Consider the following 20626-nt stretch of genomic DNA (forward strand, 5'->3'; position numbering starts at 1 on the left):
CCCTCGGGCTGGGCCGGAGAGCAGGAGGGCCCCTCGGGCTGGGCCGGAGAGCAGGAGGGCCCCTCGGGCTGGGCCGGAGAGCAGGAGGGCCCCTCGGGCTGGGCCGGAGAGCAGGAGGGCCCCTCGGGCTGGGCCGGAGAGCAGGAGGGCCCCTCGGGCTGGGCCGGAGAGCAGGAGGGCCCCTCGGGCTGGGCCGGAGGGCAGGAGGGCCCCTCGGGCTGGGCCGGAGGGCAGGAGGGCCACTCGGGCTGGGCCGGAGGACAGGAGGGCCACTCGGGCTGGGCCAGAGGACAGGAGGGCCACTCGGGCTGATCCTGACAGGCAGGGCACCCTGGCAGATCCGGGCAGGCGGGCACCTCTGGCAGAACCGGGCAGTCTGGCCACTCTGGCAGAACCGGGCAGTCTGGCCACCCTGGCAGTTCAGGGCAGTCTGGCCACCCTGGCAGTTCAGGGCAGTCTGGCCACCCTGGCAGTTCAGGGCAGTCTGGCCACCCTGGCAGTTCAGGGCAGTCTGGCCACCCTGGCAGTTCAGGGCAGTCTGGCCACCCTGGCAGTTCAGGGCAGTCTGGCCACCCTGGCAGTTCAGGGCAGTCTGGCCATCCTGGCAGTTCAGGGCAGTCTGGCCACCCTGGCAGTTCAGGGCAGTCTGGCCACTCTGGCAGTTCAGGGCAGTCTGGCCACTCCGGCAGTTCAGGGCAGTCTGACATCTCTGGCGACTGTTGACTGGCGGGCAGCTCTGACGACTGTTGACTGGCGGGCAGCTCTGACGACTGTTGACTGGCGGGCAGCTCTGACGACTGTTGACTGGCGGGCAGCTCTGGTGATGGTTGACTGGCGGGCAGCACTGACGACTGTTGACTGGCGGGCAGCTCTGGTGACTGTTGACTGGCGAGGCTGGGTTGACACACTAGACTCCTGATGCGTGGGGCTGGTATAGGACGTGCCAGCCTGGAGACACGCACCTCCATGCTAGTGCGTCTGGCGGGAAACACCGGACCGAAAGGGCGCGCTGGCGGTCTTGATTGTAGGGTTGGCATCCCCCCTTCCGGCTCGATGCTCACCTTGCCCTGGCACCTGCGGGGCGCTGGTACTGGGCGAACTGGGCTGTGCGTCCGTATAGGCGAGATGGTGCATACCTCAGCGTAACATGGCACCCTCCACCTCGTACGCACCTCCCTGTAGTCACGGGTAGCTGGCTTACTGCTCCTCCCTGGCCTGGCCAAGCTACCCGTGTGCCCCCTCCAAAAAAAATCTTGGGGCTGCCTCTCGGGTTTCCTAGCCAACCGTGTTCCAGCGTAACGTTCCCGATGGTTCCTCTGTCCAGCTGCCTCCACTCTCCTGAGTGCCTCCACCTGTTCCCATGGGAGGCGATCCCTTCCGGCCAGGATCTCTTCCCAGGTGTAGGCTCCCTTGCCGTCCAGGACGTCCTCCCATGTCCATTCCTCCCTTTTTCTCTCCTGTGGCTCCCTCCTCTTCTGCTGCTTGGTCCTTTGGTGGGTGGTTCTGTAACGGCTGTCTTCTGTAGAAATGGACCAAGGCGCAGCAGGTATGTGAATACTCATCTTTAATTAAAATAAAGGAGTAGAGCATCCACTTAACAATTCAAACAAAGTGACACCAGCTACAGTTCTGCAGGCTAGAAACGCAGTGCAAAAAACAACCACCCACAACCCCAAAGAAAAACACACACACCTATATAGGACTTCCAATCAAAGGCAACTATACACACCTGCCTTCAATTGGAAGTCCCAATCATCCACCCAACATTTAACCAATACAAACATGCCACGTCCTGACCCCAAAACTAAAACACTAGCTCCATCTGCTGGTCAGGACGTGACAATATGGGGCCAAAACTGTATCTGTATCTCTCTCTCTCTCTCTCTCTCTCTCTCTCTCTCTCTCTCTCTCTCTCTCTCTCTCGTCCTGACCAGTAAAAGGGGTCATTTGTCATTGTAGTTTGGTCAGGGGGTGTTTGTTTTGTGTGTTTATGGTTTAGGATTTCTATGTTTAAATGTAGTTTTCTATGTTTGGGGTTTTGGTAGGACCTCCAATTAGAGGCCGCTGGTTGTCGTTGTCTCTAATTGGAGGCCATATTTAGTTGGGGTTTGTTTCACTTGTGTTTTGTGGGTGGTTGTTTTCCTGTATAGCCTATGTTGCCTTACGGAACTGTTTTGTCGTTTTGTTTATTTGTTTAAGTGTTTTCTTTAAATAAATTAAGAAGATGAGCACTTTACCCGCTGCGCCTTCGTCCAATCCTTACGATGCCCGTGACAGAACCACCCACCAAAAAAAGGACCAAGCAGCGGAAGAAGGAGCAGCAGGAGAAATATTTGGAGTCGTGGACATGGGAGGAGATCTTAGACGGAAAGGGACCCTGGAGGCAGGCTGGGGAGTACCGGCGACCGAGGGAGGAACTGGAGGCAGCAAAGGCAGAACGACGTTTCTGGGAGAGGGAATTAAGGGAGCTACATGAGGCCGAGAGGCATCCCCCCCAATTTTTTTTGGGGGGGGGGGCACTCGGGGAGTTGCGCAGATTCAGGATGGAGACCTGAGCCAACTCCCCGTGCTTATTATGGGGAGCGACGGATCAAGCAAGCACCTTGTTATGCGGAGATACGCACTGTGTCGCCCATACGCGTGCACAGTCTGGTGCGGTCAATAAGGGCTCCGCAGCGTTGCCAGGCGAGAATTGGCCGGCAGCCAAGGAGAAGTGCGCTGGCGCAGCGCATCTGGCCACCAGTGCATCTCCTCGGTCCAGTTTACCCTGTTCCTGCTCCTTGCACTAGCCCTGAGGTGCGTGTTACTAGGCTGGTGCCTCCAAAGCCAGTCCCACGCACCAGGCTTCCAGTGCGCCTGCCCAGTCCAGTACGTCCTGTTCCTGCTCCGCGCACTCACCCTCCAGTGTGCCTCCATAACCCGGTACAGCCAGTGCCTGCTGTGAGCACTCTGCCATTAGTACGTCCTGTTCCTGTTCCCCGCACTCATCCTCCAGTGCGCCTCCATAACCTGGTACAGCCAGTGCCTGCTGTGAGCACTCGGCCTCCAGCGACGCTCCTCAGCCCTGAGCCTCCAGCGACGCTCCCCAGCCCTGAGCCTCCAGCGACGCTCCCCAGCCCGGAGCCTCCAGCGACGCTCCCCAGCCCGGAGCCTCCAGCGACACTCCCCAGCCCGGAGCCTCCAGCGACGCTCCTCAGCCAGGAGGCTCTAGTGACGCTCCCCAGCCTAGAGTCTTCTGAACGGGAGCTACGCCCAGAGCCACCTCCGTAGTGGGAGGATTGGGAAGGGGGGTTGTAGCACAGGGACCGTTGTTGAAGGTGGCCACCCTCCCTTCCCTCCCTTTAAGTTTGGGGTTGTTTTTGTGGGGTTTTTGTTTTGAGGTGCATTCGGGGTCTGCACCTTTGGGGGGGGGGGGAGGGGGGGGGGGGTACTGTCACATCCTGACCAGTAAAAGGGGTTATTTGTCATTGTAGTTTGGTCAGGGCGTGGCAGGGGGTGTTTGTTTTGTGTGTTTCGGTGTTTTTGGTTTAGGTTCTATGTTTTCTATTTCTATGTTTAAATCTAGATTTCTATTTCTATGTTGGGGTTTTGGTAAGACCTCCAATTAGAGGCAGCTGGTTGTCGTTGCCTCTAATTGGAGGCCATATTTAGTTGGGGTTTGTTTCACTTGTGTTTTTAGGGTGGTTGTTTTCCTGTATAGCCTATGTTGCCTTACGGAACTGTTTCGTCATTTTGTTTAAGTGTTTTTTTTTCTTTAAATAAATTAAGAAGATGAGCACTTACCTGCTGCGCCTTGGTCCAATCCTTACGATGCCCGTGACACTCTCTATAATATTGGCAGTTGAAGATATAAATACCACTTTTCTATATAGTTGAAGTATGTACTACAACAGGCATACTCTGTTTTATATTGCTAAAAAATTGAGATTTCTGAAAGGGAAACACTTTAGCTAATTGTAATTATATATTGTCTAAATTTACAAAATATTTGTTTTTGTTGTGTTTTTTTTTATATTTTCTGTGTGAATTTTTTAGAACCAGAATAGGCTACTTTATTGAAAATATGTTGAAAACAAACAAGCAATTTATTTTGAATTGCTTTTTATAATAATAATTGCTTTTTCACCCAAATTAATACATGTTCAGATCCCAAATGCAGCTGACAGCACTATCTTGTTTCTGGCGGTATACATTCTCTTTATATGACACAGTATTTATGATAGTCATTATGGTATTTCCCTGTAGTGGCATACAGATGGTCCAGTATCTTTGTGCTGTGTAGCAAACTCCACTCTGTGTTTGTCGATTGCCATTCCAAATATCTAATGTAAAGTTAGAGTTAGACAAATGTATTAACCTCTCTAGGGTAGGTGGCACCAAATCGTCCCACCTACGTAACAGCCAGTGTAATCCCGTGGCGCGTTATTCAAAACCTCAAAAATGCAAAAACTTCAATTTTTCAAACATATGACTATTTTACACCATTTTAAAGACAAGACTCTCGTTAATCTAACCACACTGTCCAATTTCAAAAAGGCTTTACAACGAAAGCAAAACATTAGATTATGTCAGCAGAGTACCCAGCCAGAAATAATCAGACACCCATTTTTCAAGCTAGCATATAATGTCACATAAACCCAAACCACAGCTAAATGCAGCACTAACCTTTGATGATCTTCATCAGATGACAACCCTAGGACATTATGTTATACAATACATGCATGTTTTGTTCAATCAAGTTCATATTTATATCAAAAACCAGCTTTTTACATTAGCATGTGACTAGCATGTGACTAGCATTCCCACCGAACACTGCCGGTGAATTTACTAAATTACTCACGATAAACGTTCACAAAAAACATAACAATTATTTTAAGAATTATAGATACAGAACTCCTCTATGCACTCGCTATGTCCGATTTTAAAATAGCTTTTCGGTGAAAGCACATTTTGCAATATTCTCAGTAGATAGCCCGGCATCACAGGGCTAGCTATTTAGACACCCAGCAAGTTTAGCACTCACCAAAGTCAGATTTACTATAAGAAAAATGTTATTACCTTTGCTGTTCTTCGTCAGAATGCACTCCCAGGACTTCTACTTCAATAACAAATGTTGGTTTGGTCCCAAATAATCCATTGTTATATCCAAACAGCAGCGTTTTGTTCGTGCGTTCAAGACACTATCCGAAAGGGTAAATAAGGGTGACGAGCATGGCCCATTTCGTGACAAAAAAATTCTAAATATTCCATTACCGTACTTCGAAGCATGTCAACCGCTGTTTAAAATCAATTTTTATGCAATTTTTCTCATAAAAAAGCGATAATATTCCGACCGGGAATCTGCGTTTAGGTAAACAGACGAAAGAAAATAAAGCATTCGGTCGACTCGGGCACGCGCCTAAGCCCATAGTACTCTGATCGGCCACTTGCCAAAAGCGATAATGTGTTTCAGCCAGAGGCTGCCTCAATATCGTTCAGCTTTTTCCCGGGCTCTGAGAGCCTATGGGAGCCGTAGGAAGTGTCACGTTAGAGCAAAGATCCTCAGTCTTCAATAAAAAGAGCCAAGATGAAACACAACTTGTCAGACAGGCCACTTCCTGCATGGAATCTTCTCAGGTTTTGGCCTGCCATTTGAGTTCTGTTATACTCACAGATACCATTCAAACAGTTTTAGAAACTTTAGGGTGTTTTCTATCCAAAGCCAATAATTATATGCATATTCTAGTTACTGGGCAGGAGTAGTAACCAGATTATATCGGGTACGTTTTTTATCCGGCCGTGTCAATAAAGCCCCCTAACTCTAACAGGTTAAAGTTTCAATCCACAATGATACGATAATTTGCAAAACAAAATACTGATTTAAAAAAACACATTGTGGACTAAATATAGTTTTTAGATACTGCAAAACGATCCCAATCAAACATGGTACAGTATTTTCTATTGGCGTCGTCTATAATTCATGACATCATCTACATGATTGGAATATGTTATTATACATTACGTCATATGTATGCATTAAAACAAAGTAGTGTTCTCTGACACCAGGTAGCCTTGAGGTCAGAGCATTGGGCCAGTAACTGAAAGGTCGATGGCACCACAATGATAGCAGTACAATGATAGAGGTGGCTACAGAGCATATAAAGAATGGAACCAGGCTAGCATATAGAGGCATCATCCCATCTTTAACAATAGCATCCAGGGGAACATATCTGACCTACCACAACATTTTCTGTGGCCCTCATTGTTAATTCAGTTCACAAACTAAAGGTCTATTAAAACACACTCTCACCTTAATTTTCAATGGAAAAACATTTCCCCACACGAGGTCACCATTAGGAGGCTCACATTGAACCCATGACCTGTGTGGTGTAACATTGTTTCTCAACCTTCCTTGCACCAGTTAAACTAGCACTTGAGACCAAGTTAGTAGAAGAGAAACACTAACATAAGGGCATAGAATTGACTAAATAACTTACAGTGTAGATTGACATGGACCTACCACAGGGCTTGGTCTGTGGTACAGAAATACAAAGTTGTCACAGACCAAATGTAGTGTGACAATTTCTTCTGTATCACATTTCCTCTTTCAGCCCTCATGCAAATCTATTCTCAAGATCTCTTGTTCACTTGTGTGTGTGGTGTATCTTACTTCTTGTTGTATCTTATTTAATGGCTTATCGTATATAACATTTTCATGCATTGGTCTTTGAAAGGAAGAAGTGAGATCAAGACTGTGTTCAAACACTTCCTTTTTCATCCCTGAAGTGACATAATTTATCGCGTGTTTTGCTCAAACATCCTAGTCACACGGTGTGGCAGGTTTGGAATCTGAATTTGAGATTTGTATAGTGAATCTACAGTTTCCAACACTGTGGTTGGCCATTGTGAAGACAACATGCTTGTGGTGTTTGGACTCCTGGTGATGTTAACTGGACTCTCTAATGGTAAGAGGCTACAGTTGGTTGTCTATGGAGGTCATGCACGTTCTAACAATAAGGCAGTGTTATAAAGGGTAACTGAATAATTACAGCAGAGTTCAATCCTGTGTTATTATGAGGAGAAAAGATACAGACACAATTCAATGTAATAGGCCTATCGCAGAGCATATCATGTTTGATAGCTTTAATACTTCACAAGCAATCTTAAATTATTTACTTGTCAAATTAGATGTTTTTTTACCCCTTATTTTTCCATGTAAGTTGACTGAGAACACATTCTCATTTACAGCAACGACCTGGGTGTCACGATTGTAGCCGTGTTGAATAGACCAAAACGCAGCCGGGATATGTATGCTCATCTTTAATTATATTTGAATAAAGTGAACACGGGAAAACAATAAACAAGAACGACTAGTAACAGTTTTACAGGCTATACCGATACTTTAGCAGTGTAAAATAAACAACCCACAACCCCAGGAGAAAAACACACACCTAATATATGACTCCCAATCAGGAACAACGATATCCAGCTGTTCCTGATCGGGAGTCACACAGACTAACACGGAAACAGAACAACTAGAAACTACATACAACACACAACTTCTGCCACGTCCTGACCAAATACTAAACAATTACTCCCTCTGCTGGTCAGGACGTGACACTGGGGAATAGTTACAGGGGAGAGTAGGGGGGATGATTAGGTGGCCAGATTAGGAATTTAGCCAGGACACCGGGATTAGCACCCCTACTCTTACGATAAGGGCCATGCGATCTTTAGTGAACACAAAGAATCAGGACACTCGTTTAGTGTCCCATCCGAAAGACTGCTCCCTACACAGGGCAATGTCCCCAATCACTGCCCTGCTGCACTGGGATATGAATATAAAAAATTAGACTAGAGGACAAGGTACATCCTACAGACACTAACACCATTTCCAGCAGCATCTGGTGTCTCATCCAGGCACCAACCCTGCTTAGCTTCAGAGGCAAGCCAGCAGAGAGATGCAGGGTGATTTGCTGCTTGGCAATTCATAATGTCACAAAATGACATTTTATTAGAGTTTCAGATGAAGAATAACAGTAATCACTGTCAACAAAAGTGTCCTTTTCCTCTCCTTTCCTCAGGCATGGAGGAGAAATGCTGTGATGCTAGACAGAACATGTCACGTCACGGAGCTCTGGGAGAAACTGTCTATCTTCAGCTGATGAATAATGCCACAGGGTCTGAACTCATATTTAAAAAAGACCCCACTGGTGCTAGTATAAAGATATTCAGCATGAAAAACAACACAGTGAGCTTCCATGACTCCATTAAAGCAAGATCCGAGTTCTTTATCAACAACGGGACATTTAGGATATCTAACACAGAAAAGAGTGATTCTGGTGAATATCTCTTAGAAATCTATAATTCACATGGAACACGTTTGTGCACCGGAGGAGTACAACTGATAATTGGAGGTGAGGAGCTAAAAAGCTCATATCTCTTTGCCAAATAAGAATCTTCCAAAGAAGCTAAAAGCTTCTTGAGTGTTGACATGCATTTGTCAAACAGACTGTGTCAAACATGGACTAATGATAAATATATGATCAAATGTTTTTTGGGGTGTAAAATGCTCCTTTGACGGCTTACATACATTAACCCTCATGCTTCTCCCCCATTTCTCTCCACCTTATCATGCAGGAGGATCTTATGGGACTGTCATAGGGTCACTAGTAGCTGTGGTCCTGGTCCTAACCGTGGTAGTGGGAGCTTACTGTATTCACAAGAGGAGGACACCTCCACAGGCTCCAGGTCAGTGGTGCGACAGATCTAACAAACAAAGAATACTATGTACAGTACACTGATTGTTACCACATTCAGTCAGCTCATGTGACTGTTGTTTCAGTGTTATTGCTCACTTTAGAACTTTTTATGTGGGCTTTTCTACTTCACATAGTGTCGGCAAAGATACATTTCAATAGGGCTATTTCCAGATCTACAGATAGGCCAAGTGCATGTGAAGTAGGTGAATCTATGTGAATCAACATTAGTGCTTAATGCCCCAATGCAGCTGTTTTTATATCAATATCAAATCATTTCTGGGTAAGAATTAAGTACCTTACTCTAATAGATTGCCATTCAAACGGGCAAAAATAGCGTTTTAGCAAATCATTATTTCAAAAGCAAGAATTTTGCTAGGACTGCCTGGGACTGGTCTGAGTGGGAAGTGGACAACTGAAAACTAGCTGTTATTGGCAGAGTGTCATGACTTCGGCAGAAGTCTGCTCCTCTCCTTGTTTGGGCGTCGTTCGGTGGTCGACGTCACCGGTCTTCTAGCCATTGCCGCTCCACTTTTCATTGTTCCATTTGTTTTGTCTTGTTTCCCCGCACACCTGGTTTTCATTCCCTAATCACACTACATATATATTCCCTCTGTTCCCCCCATGTCTTTGTATGGAATTGTTTTGTTACGTGTTTTGTGTGACGCGCCAGGCTGGTTTTTCCCCCAGGTACCTTGTTTAACCCGAAGTATGTTTATTGTTAAACATTTGAATTATTGTGAATGTGGTCTCGCTTTTCACTTTTGCTATTTGGCTGGAGGTTTTGACGCAGTTGTGTCCGTCTGTTGTTGCTTCTGCCAAATAAAGTGTACGCCTGATCAACTCTGTGCTCTCCTGCTCATGACTTCTCTACCTGTAGCGCACAACCTGACAGAGAGGTTTGGAACTCTTTTGTTATTGGTCTATTAACCAATTTACCACATGGTGAGGTCACCATGGAAAGCCGAAACTCCTGCCCATGCAAACATGCTGAATCGAATGTCCTGTGTAGATTGTATTTTCAACCAGGAAATTACATTGATCAAATGTTTTCACAATTTTACAGTGTTATTTTCATCAGCTGTTGTAAAATATGATATAAAACACAGAAAAAACATGATTTGGACTGCACTGGGCCATTAAGTAGGCTTTTGACCCTCAAAGCGTAATTGTCTACAAATGATCTGTGCAGTAGTCAACCCCCCCTCCAAACACTCATGTCACATCTCCCCAGTCCCCACAGATGCTGATGAGAGTCCAGAACTGGAACATGCTGACATCAATATTCTAAAGAAGATGGAGAAACACAGGGAGGTTCCAGAGGATGTGGGGTATGGACAGGTAGTAGTATTGAAGGGTTCCAGACCAACCACAGAGAGAGACAGACCTGAGGGGCGGGAGGAGACTGTGTATGCTGGAATACAGCTTGGCCAATGAGAGAGGTTCTTCAATGTAGGCCGGGATATGAATGGTTGATGTTTAGACATAGTATTGATGCTCTGTTGCTTCTTTTTTTACTTTAAATAATTTTATCTAACTTTTCCATATTTCTGTACATATTTTCATGAAATGTATATAAACATCAAACAACTAAACTGTATACACTTGCCGTAGTGAGTCCTTCTGTTATTTCATTGAACGTGTTTAAAGTCTCAACATACACCCATACTGACCATTTCCATCTACAACATATTATTACACAGTAGTAACAACAGTAACAGTGGTACAAGTAGTAACAGTAGTAACAGTAGTATCAGTGGCAACAGTGGTAACAGTTTTAACAGTGGTACAAGAAGTAACAGTGGTAACAGTATTAACAGTAGTAACTGTAGAAAGAGTGGAAACAGTAGTATCAGTAGTAACAGTGATAACAGTTTTAACAGTGGTAACAGTAGTAACAGTGGTAACAGTAGTTTCAGTAGTAACAGTGGTAACAGTGGTAACAGTTGTAACAGTAGTAACAGTGGTAACAGTAGTAACAGTTGCAGCAGTGGTAACAGTAGTGACAGTGGTAACAGTGGTAACAGTTGTAACAATAGTAACCATAGTAACAGTGGTAACATTGGTAACAGTAGTAACAGTGGTAACAGTGGTAACAGTGGTAACAGTAGTAACAGTGGTAACAGTAGTATTAGTAGTAACAGTGGTAACAGTTTTAACAGTGGTAACAGTAGTAACAGTTGCAACAGTGGTAACAGTAGTAACAGTAGTAACAGTGGTAACAGTAGTAACGGTGGTAACAGTGGTAACAGTGGTAAAAATGGTGACAGTAGTATTGGTGGTAACAGTGGTCACAGTGGGGACAGTGGTATCGGTGGTACCGGTGGTAGAAGTAGCAGCGGTGGTGACAGTGGTAACAGTAGTAACAATTATAACAGTGGTAAAAATGGTAACAGTAGTATTGGTGGTAACAGTGGTCACAGTGGTAACAGTAGTAATGGTGGTAGCAATGGTAGCGGTGGTAACAGTAGTAACATAGGTAACAGTGGTAACGGTAGTAACTGTAGTAACGGTGGTAACAGCTGTAATAGTGGTAACAGTAGTAACAGTTGTCATTCACTGCAGAAGTTTGTAATTAAGATGTCCCTGTGGTGTACAATTCTGTTAAACACAATCCTCACTATTATCGTCAATGGCAGAATGTGTCAAACAGTTTTCTAAAGGACATCTTATTTTGCATCCAATAAGAAACCCAATTCAACAAGGTTTGAGCCCCCACGAAGAGTTATATAAATCCAGTCCATTATTATTCTTGATTAAACTACACATATGTTTGTTTCATCACAAAACCGGAGAGCAATGTCTGTCCAGTCAAGTCCACAAAGCAAATATTACATGTAACAAACAGTTATATGACCTGCAGCATGGTGAAGCAAGGACATTTTTGAAATATTTTACTAAACAACTACATATTTAGAACCACAGAGGTACCGCACATCAGCATAAAGATAACAGGAGCTCTGCCTCCGCTATTCCAGCACCATTTCAATTTAAACATTTAAACATTTTCACAACGTGCCCTTTTGGGGTGAGGATCATAGCCCTCTCTCTCTTTCCCACCACAGGTTTATGACGGTCATAAATACCTAAAACTCTTTACCCCACTCAGCCAAAATGAAGGTTGAGAATCTCTTTGTTACCACAGAGAAATACTTTGCAGTACGGTGACGTCAAAAGGTTGAATAATGTAACAATATTTCTCTATTCCAACCAGTTGGAGTGGTCCGTGGACACTTAAAGAACAGTCATGTCGAGTTTAAGAAGTTAAGAAAAAAAATATGTGTTAAGTAAAAAGTAGCTCAGTAAAAAATGTAAAATAAAAGTAACAAATAATTAAACAGCAGCAGTAAAATAACAAGCGAGGCTATATACAGGGGGTACCGCTACAGAGTCAATGTGCGGTGACTCCGGTTAGTCAAGGTAATTGAGGTAATATGTACATGTAGGTAGAGTTACAGTGACTATGCACAGATTATAAACAGAGAGTAGCAGCAGTGTAAAAGAGGGGTCTGGGTATCCCTTTCATTAGCTGTTCAGGAGTCTTATGGCTTGGGGGTAGAAGCTGTTAAGAAGCCTTTTGGACCTCGACTTGGCGCTCTGGTACCGTGCGGTAGCAGAGAGAACAGTCTATGACTAGGATGGCTGGTGTCTTTGACAGTTTTTAGGGCCTTCCTTTGACACCGCCTGATATAGAGGTCCTGGATGGCAGGAAGCTTGGCCCCAGTGATGTACTGGGCCATACGCACTACCCTCTGTAGGGCCTTGCGGTCGGAGGCCGAGCAGTTGCCATACCAGGCAGTGATGCAAAGTCAGGATGCTCTCGATGGTGCAGCTGTAGAATCTTTTGAGGATCTGAGGACCCATGCCCCAGTCTCCTGAGGGGAAATAGGTTTTGTCGTGCCCTCTTCACAACTGTCTTGGTGTGTTTGGACCACGATAGTTTGTTGATGATGTGGACACCAAGGAACTCGAAGCTCTCAACCTGTTCCACTACAGCCCCGTCGATGAGAATGGGGGTGTGCGGCCTTCCGAGTGGCGCAGTGGTCAAAGGCACTGCATCGCAGTGCTAGCTGTGCCACTAGAGATTTTGGATTTGTGTCCAGGCTCTGTCGCAGCCAGCCGTGACCGGGAGACCAATGGGGAGGCGTGCAATTGGCCCAGCGTCTTCTGGGTTAGGGGAGGGTTTAGCTGGTAGGGATGTCCTTGTCCCATCACTCACTAGAGACCTCTGTGGCGGGCCGGCGCAGTGCATGCTGACACGGTCGCCAGGTGTACGGTGTTTCCTCCGACACATTGGTGCAGCTGGCTTCCAGGTGAAGTGGGCCTCGTGTCAAGAAGCAGGGCGGCTTGGTTGGGTTGTGTCTCGACCTTCGCCTCTCCCGAGTCCGTACGGGAGTTGCAGCTATGAGACAAGACTGTAACAATCAATTGGATACCACGAAATTGGGGAGAAAAAGGGCCAAAAAAACATATTATAATAATAAAAAGAATGGGGGCATGCTCGGTCCTCCTTTTCCTGTCATCCACAATCATCTCCTTTTTCTTGATCACGTTGAGGGAGAGGTTGTAGTCCTGGCACCACACAATCAGGTCTGTGACCTCCTCCCTATAGGCTGTCTCATCGTTGTCGGTGATCAGGCCTACCACTGTTGTGTCATCGGCAAACATGATGATGGTGTTGGAGTCGTGCCTGGCCATGCCGTCATGAGTGAACAGGGAGTACAGGACGGGGTGGCTGTCTATGGACCTGATTTCGTGTGTGTGTGTGTGTGTGTGTGTGTGTGTGTGTGTGTGTGTGTGTGTGTGTGTGTGTGTGTGTGTGTGTGTGTGTGTGTGTGTGTGTGTGTGTGCGTGCGTGCGTGCGTGCACAAGTAAAACCATATTTTTTTTACTCACCACCTTTAGACTAGTTGAATTCCAATACCATCCTCCTCTTTTTCATGTTGGCAAAACAGTTTATGGCTCTATCATACAGTACACCTTTAGTTTTTGTTGTCATAGGCTACATAGCTAAAATGACTGCTAGCCTAACTTCCTCGTATGGGCAACAACGAACCAGCTAGGTTAGCTAGCCAGTTAACGTGAGCCTACTAAGCTACATCTAGGCTACATATTAATCTTAAATCATCACAGGCCAGTGGCATAACATATTAATTCATGGTTAGATCAGAATCACCTTCCAAATCATTGGCCTGTAGAGAGAATTTAGTAAAAACTGTAAGTCCAAATCCCCCTTTCCATCCATGGCTTAGGAAAGGGCTGATTTAGCAAGCTAGCTACTGCAGGACAGAAGCAGACCAGCAACAGACACCTTTTTCGGAAAATTATGTTTTGCTTAGGAAGTGATTTGATTGGTCTGAAGCCAAATCCAAACTGGACTCCGTGGGGGGGGGGGGATTGGCAATGATTGGCTAATTATTTTATAATTGTTTTTATCAAGGGAGGCCAAATGCTTGCTGGCATCAATCAAATGCTATGGAGGCAACACCTCATACTCTTTTGTTCCAGACAGCATCAGATACATGGGCTAGACATAATGAGATAGAGGGGTGCTATTTCCCTCAGTCTGATGATTTCTCCAGTGAGGTTCAGCCACTTGCGAGTTGACGAAAAATTATGAAATCACAGAGAGAGACCAAAGAGAAATTATTTTATAATAAAAAAAATTGTATTGGTAAAATATTACCTTGGCATCCATGAACCCTAATGACCTCCAAACCCAGCAATCACACCCAGGGCTTGACTAACAGCACTACTAGTAACGCCCCTCAGATAATGATCATTATTATTAATAGTAATGAAGGATTTTATGGCCCTTTATGTAGTCTCTATGCTGACTCTGAGAAAGAAAGGGAGACAGATGTCAAATCATTTATTAGGATGTGTAATCATGTTTAGCTGGTTACTTTATTTAAGTGTTATATCTCTCTTCTGTCCCCCAGGACCAGGGTAAAATGTGTTTGTTTTATTCCCAACTTGCTGAAGTCCTCATTCTGCTGACAGTCTGTCTGTGATCATACATGAAGAAAACCTGTCATCTGAAGGTATTTTGTTTTATAAGTTTATAATTGTTGTCTGTCTGTAAACCTTTTGTTTACTATATCCTCTTAGTGATTTTTTTTTTAAACCACAGTTAAATAAACTCCGTATTTAGTCCCCATGAAATGACTGTCTCTACCCATTGTCTATTAACTTTTCAAATCAAACAAAATCTATTAACTTTTTACATCTCAGTTACTATTTGATTTCTGTTTGTCCTCAAATGTGTGCCATGCACCTTACCCAATGTTACATCAACATCAGATTGGGTGATCACCACGGAAGACCAAAACAGCAAGGCAACCATGCCAACAGCACAGCAATTTTCTTATGTATCTGTAAGTTTTAGATAGCTCACAATAGTTCATAAGAACAATTATTAAAATGTAGTGTTGACATCCGGCCATGTCACTACAAGATAAATATACTTGTAGGTTCATATTGATCACCTAACTACGGTGACCTACTGTATACGGTATATAAACTGTGCATACAAAAGTATGTGGACACCCCTTCAAATTAGTGGATTCGGCTATTTCAGCCACACCCGTTGCTGACAGGTGTATAAAATCAAGCACACAGCCATGCAATCTCCATAGACAAACATTGGCAGTAGAATGGCCAAACTGAAGAGCTCAGTGACTTTCAACATGGCACCGTTATAGGACGCCACCTTTCCAACAAGTAAGTTCGTAAAATTTCTGCCTTGCTAGAGCTGCCCAGGTCAACTTTTAATGCTGTTATTGTGAAGTGGAAATGTCAAGGAGCAACAATGGCTCAGCTGTGAAGTGGTAGGCCACACAAGCCCACAGAACAGCACCGCCGAGTGCAAGAATTGTTCGTCGGGAGCTTCATGAAATGGGTTTCCATGGCCGAGCAGCCTAAGATCACCATGCGCAATGCCAAGCGTCGACTGGGGTGCTGTAAAGCTCGCCGCCATTGGACTCTGGAGCAATGGAAACGCGTTCTTTGGAGTGATGAATCACGCTTCACCATCTGGCAGTCCAACGAATGAATCTGGGTTTGGCGGATGCCAGGAGCCCCAATACATGCCCCAATACATAGGTCCAACTGTAAAGTTTGGTGGAAGAGGAATAATGGTCTGGGGCTGTTTTTCATGGTTTGGGCTAGGCCCCTTAGTTCCAGTAAAGGGAATTCTTAACGCTACAGCATACAAGACAATTTTGTGCTTCCAACATTATGGCAACAGTTTGGGGATGACCCTTTCATGTTTCAGCATGACAATGACCCCGTGCACAAAGCGAGGTCCATACAGAAATGGTTTGTCAAGATTGGTGTGGAAGACTGGCCAGCACAGAGCCCTGACCTCAACTCCATCGAACACCTTTGGGATGAATTGGAACACTGACTGCGGGTCAGGCCTAATCTCCCGACATCAGTGCCCAACCTCACTAATGCTCTTGGGGCTGAATGGAAGCAAGTCCCCGCAGAAATGTTCCAACATCTAGTGGAAAGCCTTTCCAGATGAGTGGAGGTTGTTATAGCAGCAAAGGGGGGACCATCTCCATATTAATGCCCATGATTTTGGAATGAGATGTTGGACGAGCAGGTGTCCACATACTTTTGATCATGCAGTGTAGATGTAATCATTTAGTGGGGTGATTTGGTACGTCCTGCTCTTACTCAGCTAAATTTTACTTCAAAACAATGAAATGTTAAAAGTAGCTTTTTGTGAACTTAGCATCTCTCTCTTTCTATCTCTCTCATTTTGAGGCATCAAGTTCTCACAGACTAAATTTAGTGACAATTTCTTCTGTATCACATTTCCTCTTTCAGCCCTCATGTGAATCTAGTCTCAAGATCTCTTGTTCACTTGTGTGAGTGGTGTATCTTACTCCTGTGTTGTATCTTATTTAATGCCTTATCGTATACATTACAACATTTTCATGCATTGGTCTGTGAAATGAAGAAGTGAGATCAAGAAATGTGTTCAAACACTTCCTTTCCCCTCCCTGAAGTGACACAATCTATTGCGTGTTGTGGAAGGACCACCAGAGGGCAGGCTGGGCTCTCGGATAGTAGCCCAACAAGGCATGTGAGACAAGGTAACCAGAGGCAATTAAGCACAGCTGATGGTACTAATGACTTATTATCTTTTCCCTACAAGAGAGAGGAGGGAACCAGCAAGAATGGGGGAAAAAAAAAAAACCTATCTCTGGAAGATGACTACCAAGAGAGAGACGCTAACCACGAAGAACCATTAAGATGGTGACAAACCTGTGACATTTGTTATAGTGTAAAGATAATTGTATTGTGTTCTTGTTTGATCTGTAGAAGAAGATGTATGGTTTTCCTTGGGAGATTTTCATTGATTATGTTGGAGTGTTTGTATTGACCAAAATCCCTCAATAGAGAACTGTGTTCAATCAAGAAGCCAACTCCTGACTCGTTTATTCCACCTTTCCGCTTTAGAGTGACGCCAATTTACTTGGTCCGATCACAGTGTTTTGCTCAAACATTCTAGTCACACAATGTGGCAGGTTGATTTAGTTTTTAATCCGAGTTTGGAACTTCAATAGTGAATCCACTGATTGTGGTGTTTGGACTTTTAATGACGTCAGAAGAACTGTCTAATGGTAATATCCAATGTGTGCACTTGCTTGCACAATTTTTTTTAAATACTATAAACACAGGGCCTCGAGGGACCCCCTTCAAGCTAAGGAGCAGTCACTTTGACTGCAACGTTCTGCAGTGTAATTAATACATTTCATATGCAGTTCATTCGGAAGTATTCAGAACCCTTTTTTTTTCTCCATTTTGTTACGTTACAGCCTTATTCTAAAATGGATAAAATTATTTTTTATTCTCATCAATTTACACACAATACCCATATTGACAAAGCGATAACAGTTTTTTTTGCTAATTTTATTTAAAAAAAACATACCTTATTTACATAAATATTCACACTCTTTGCTATGAGACTCGAAATTGAGCTCAGGTGCATCCTGTTTCCATTGATCATACCTGAGATGTTTCTACAACTTGATTATAGTCCACCTGTGGTAAATTAATTTGATTGGACATGATTTGGAAAGGCACACACCTGTCTATATAAGGTCCACACAGTTGACAGTGCATGTCAGAGAAAAAACCAAGCCGTGTGGTCGAAATAATTGTCCGTAGAGCTCTGAGACAGGATTATGTCGAGACACAGATCTGGGGAAGGGTACCAAAAAATGTCTGCAGCATTGAAGGTCCCCAAGAACACAGTGGCCTCCATTATTCTTCTATAGAATAAGTTTTGAACCACCAAGACTCTTCCTATAGCTGGCCATCCGGCCAAACTGAGCAATTGGGGGAGAAGGGCCTTGGTCAGGTAGGTGACCAAGAAACCGATGATCACTCTCACAGAGTTCCTCTGTAGAGATGGGAGAACCTTCCAGAAGGACAAACATCTCTGCAGCACTCCACCAATCAGGCCTTTATGGTAGAGAGGCCAGATGGAAGCCACTCAGTAAAAGGCACATGACAGCCAGCTTGGAGTTTACCAAAAGGCACCTAAAAGACTCTCAGACCATGAGACACAATATTCTCTTGTCTGGTGAAATCAACATTGAACTCTTATGCCTAAATGCCAAGCGCCACGTCTGGAGGAAACCAGGCACCACTCATCACCTGGCCAATACCATCCCTACGGTGCAGTACATGAACAACACAACATCTCAACTGTATACACTGGCCGTAGTGAGTCTTTCTGTTATTGATTGAACATGTTTTTTACCCTTTAAAGTTTCATCATACAGCCATAGTAACCATTTCCAGCTACAACATGTTATTGTGTCTAGCCAACAGCTTCAACCCAAAAGGAATCAGTTGTAGCTAGCCGAAGACACCACAGGGTCACAAACCACTATTGGGGAAACATTGGACTTTGATCTGCTGGTCCTCTGTTTCATTTCTTATTTCTCTCACCTCTCCTCCTCTCAAATCCCTGTCTTTCTATCTTTCTCTAACTTGTTCATTTATGGAGTGAAAGAGCCTACTAATTGTGAAGAAGGTAGTGTCTTCATGTCAGTGTTGGACAGCAGTGTGTGAGAGCTGACCACTGCCCTGACACAACCAATGAGGTGTTATTTTCTCAGGCGCCAACATATCTTCATCACACTCAAAAGTAGCATCACTTATCACATACTATATTTGACATCCTGTCTAAATCCATCACACAGCAGCCTGGCTGTTTTATATAATGAGGAAGTGAGACTTTGATGAGGCTCTTCCTCTTTCCTCTGAGTCAGAATCTATGAATAGGTTCAAAATTACACTTCTTCTTTTGCTTGTCACAAACTGGGTGAGGTCTTCTGAGTGGCAGGAGCAGCTATCTCTCATACTTTCCTTACATTAGTTTTGTTTGTGCCGTAAAACATTGCCAGGTTATGGAAATTCAGCTCTGAATCGAAAATAGAGGACTTTGCTGAAGTACCAAAGTTAATTTGATAAACTGAGACCCTGCGTTGTAAAGAGACATGGAGGCTGTTTTAGGACTGTTGGTGATCTCAGCAGGAGTGTCTCATTGTAAGAAACATCTTTATATGTGTTGGTTTTCCTCTTCTTTTATGGAGAACATAATATCAGAGTCTTGTATATCACGTAGCAGAAATGACAGATGATGATAGACAATATTCAGAACACTGTAGAAGACAGTTGTCTCTTTACTCATTGTCCCATGATAATGATCACTGACTTAATGATCCCTATCACGTTGATGCTGTTGGTTTGGTTATACTGTTAGTTACTTGTATCCTCATCTGTAAAATGATACATGACTTGACATGGGTTAGAACAGTGATAGTCACAGTGTCTTTTCTTCTTAATCTTCAGGCTTGGAGACTTCCTGTGATGCTAGACAGAATGGATGTCAGTGTTATGGAGCTCTGGGAGGAACTGTCTATCTCCAGCTGGTGACTGATGCTACAATATATGATGAACTCTCATTTTATAAAGGCTCAACTGGTGCTGAAACAGAGATACTCAGAATGAAGAAGGACATACTGGGTAATAAGAGACACCCGCATTAAAGACAGAGTACACTTCTTTATAAACAATGGGACATTTAGGTTAAATAACACAAGAAGTACAGATTCTGGTGAATACCGGCTAGAAACATTTAATTCAGAAGGGAAATCATCAGGGATCAGAGGACTAAAACTGTTCATCGAAGGTAATTAACTAACTATCCAAATAATTATTACAAGTGGTAACTTTGACAAGCTCTAAATATTGCTCTGGCTAAACTACACATGTGACTGCTTAATAATCAAAATAATGAGAAATGCATTTTATGTGTAACCATGGAGTCATTTTTATTTTCATAGTCTACTGTAGTTGGTACATAGAGTCATAACCACATCCATCAACATTAAATCATCTGTTGGTTATTTGAAATGCAGTCATTGTGTGTCATGAATCTGCTGCTCCTGTTGACTACAGTAGTTTCTGTGGATTTCAAGAAGAATGGCTGGTGTTGTGTTCTAATGTGGTATGCCCTCTTACTACAGTTACATATCCTTCTTCCCCCACAGCTCCAGTGTCCAGTCCTCAGCTGTCCTCTGAGTGTCTGTCCCATGGAGAGATGAGGGTGTCCTGTTCCTCTGAGGGTGATGGTCCCCAGTACAGCTGGACTCTGGATGGACAGACACTGAGAGACACTGAGGCCTCTGCTGGTGATGAGACAAACACCATCACTCTGAAGAAAGGCCTGTCAGGAGATCTCACCTGTACCGTCAGAAACCACATCAGCAGTGATACTGTCAGCAGTAGAATCTCACACTTGTCCAGGTAATCTACTGTTTAATTTACTTTGTTAAAAAAATATATTATCAACAATATCA

At 44.2% G+C, this 20626-nt stretch overlaps 2 protein-coding genes and 1 long non-coding RNA gene across 3 annotated transcripts in view; all 3 read left to right on the forward strand.

The window, feature by feature from the left end:
* The window catches only part of LOC106611881 (uncharacterized), a 90315-nt gene that overhangs the window by 58246 nt on the left and 11443 nt on the right, over window positions 1-20626 (forward strand). The gene's annotated exons all lie outside the window — the stretch shown is intronic.
* Window positions 6640-10338, forward strand: LOC106611880 (uncharacterized). Its single transcript, XM_014212514.3, has 4 exons — window positions 6640-6944; window positions 8064-8396; window positions 8620-8730; window positions 9973-10338. The coding sequence occupies exons 1-4, from the start codon at window positions 6896-6898 to the stop codon at window positions 10173-10175; spliced, it is 696 nt and encodes a 231-aa protein (XP_014067989.2). The 5' UTR covers window positions 6640-6895; the 3' UTR covers window positions 10176-10338.
* On the forward strand, window positions 19083-20573 carry LOC145858045 (uncharacterized). The gene is made up of 3 exons (XR_014378807.1): window positions 19083-19310; window positions 19617-19956; window positions 20318-20573. It is a non-coding gene; the product is annotated as an uncharacterized LOC145858045 (long non-coding RNA).

The sequence above is a fragment of the Salmo salar genome, chromosome 09 (assembly GCF_965601325.2).
Source record: "Salmo salar chromosome 09, fSalSal1, whole genome shotgun sequence".
In the NCBI taxonomy this organism is placed as follows: Eukaryota; Metazoa; Chordata; class Actinopteri; order Salmoniformes; family Salmonidae; genus Salmo; species Salmo salar.

Coding starts and splice junctions, on each gene's coding strand:
- LOC106611880 (XM_014212514.3), top strand. CDS start 6,896: ATGCTTGTGGTGTTTGGACTCCTGGTGATGTTAACTGGACTCTCTAAT. Junction 8,397..8,619: donor AGTACAACTGATAATTGGAG/GTGAGGAGCTAA, acceptor CTTATCATGCAG/GAGGATCTTATGGGACTGTC. Junction 8,731..9,972: donor GACACCTCCACAGGCTCCAG/GTCAGTGGTGCG, acceptor ACATCTCCCCAG/TCCCCACAGATGCTGATGAG.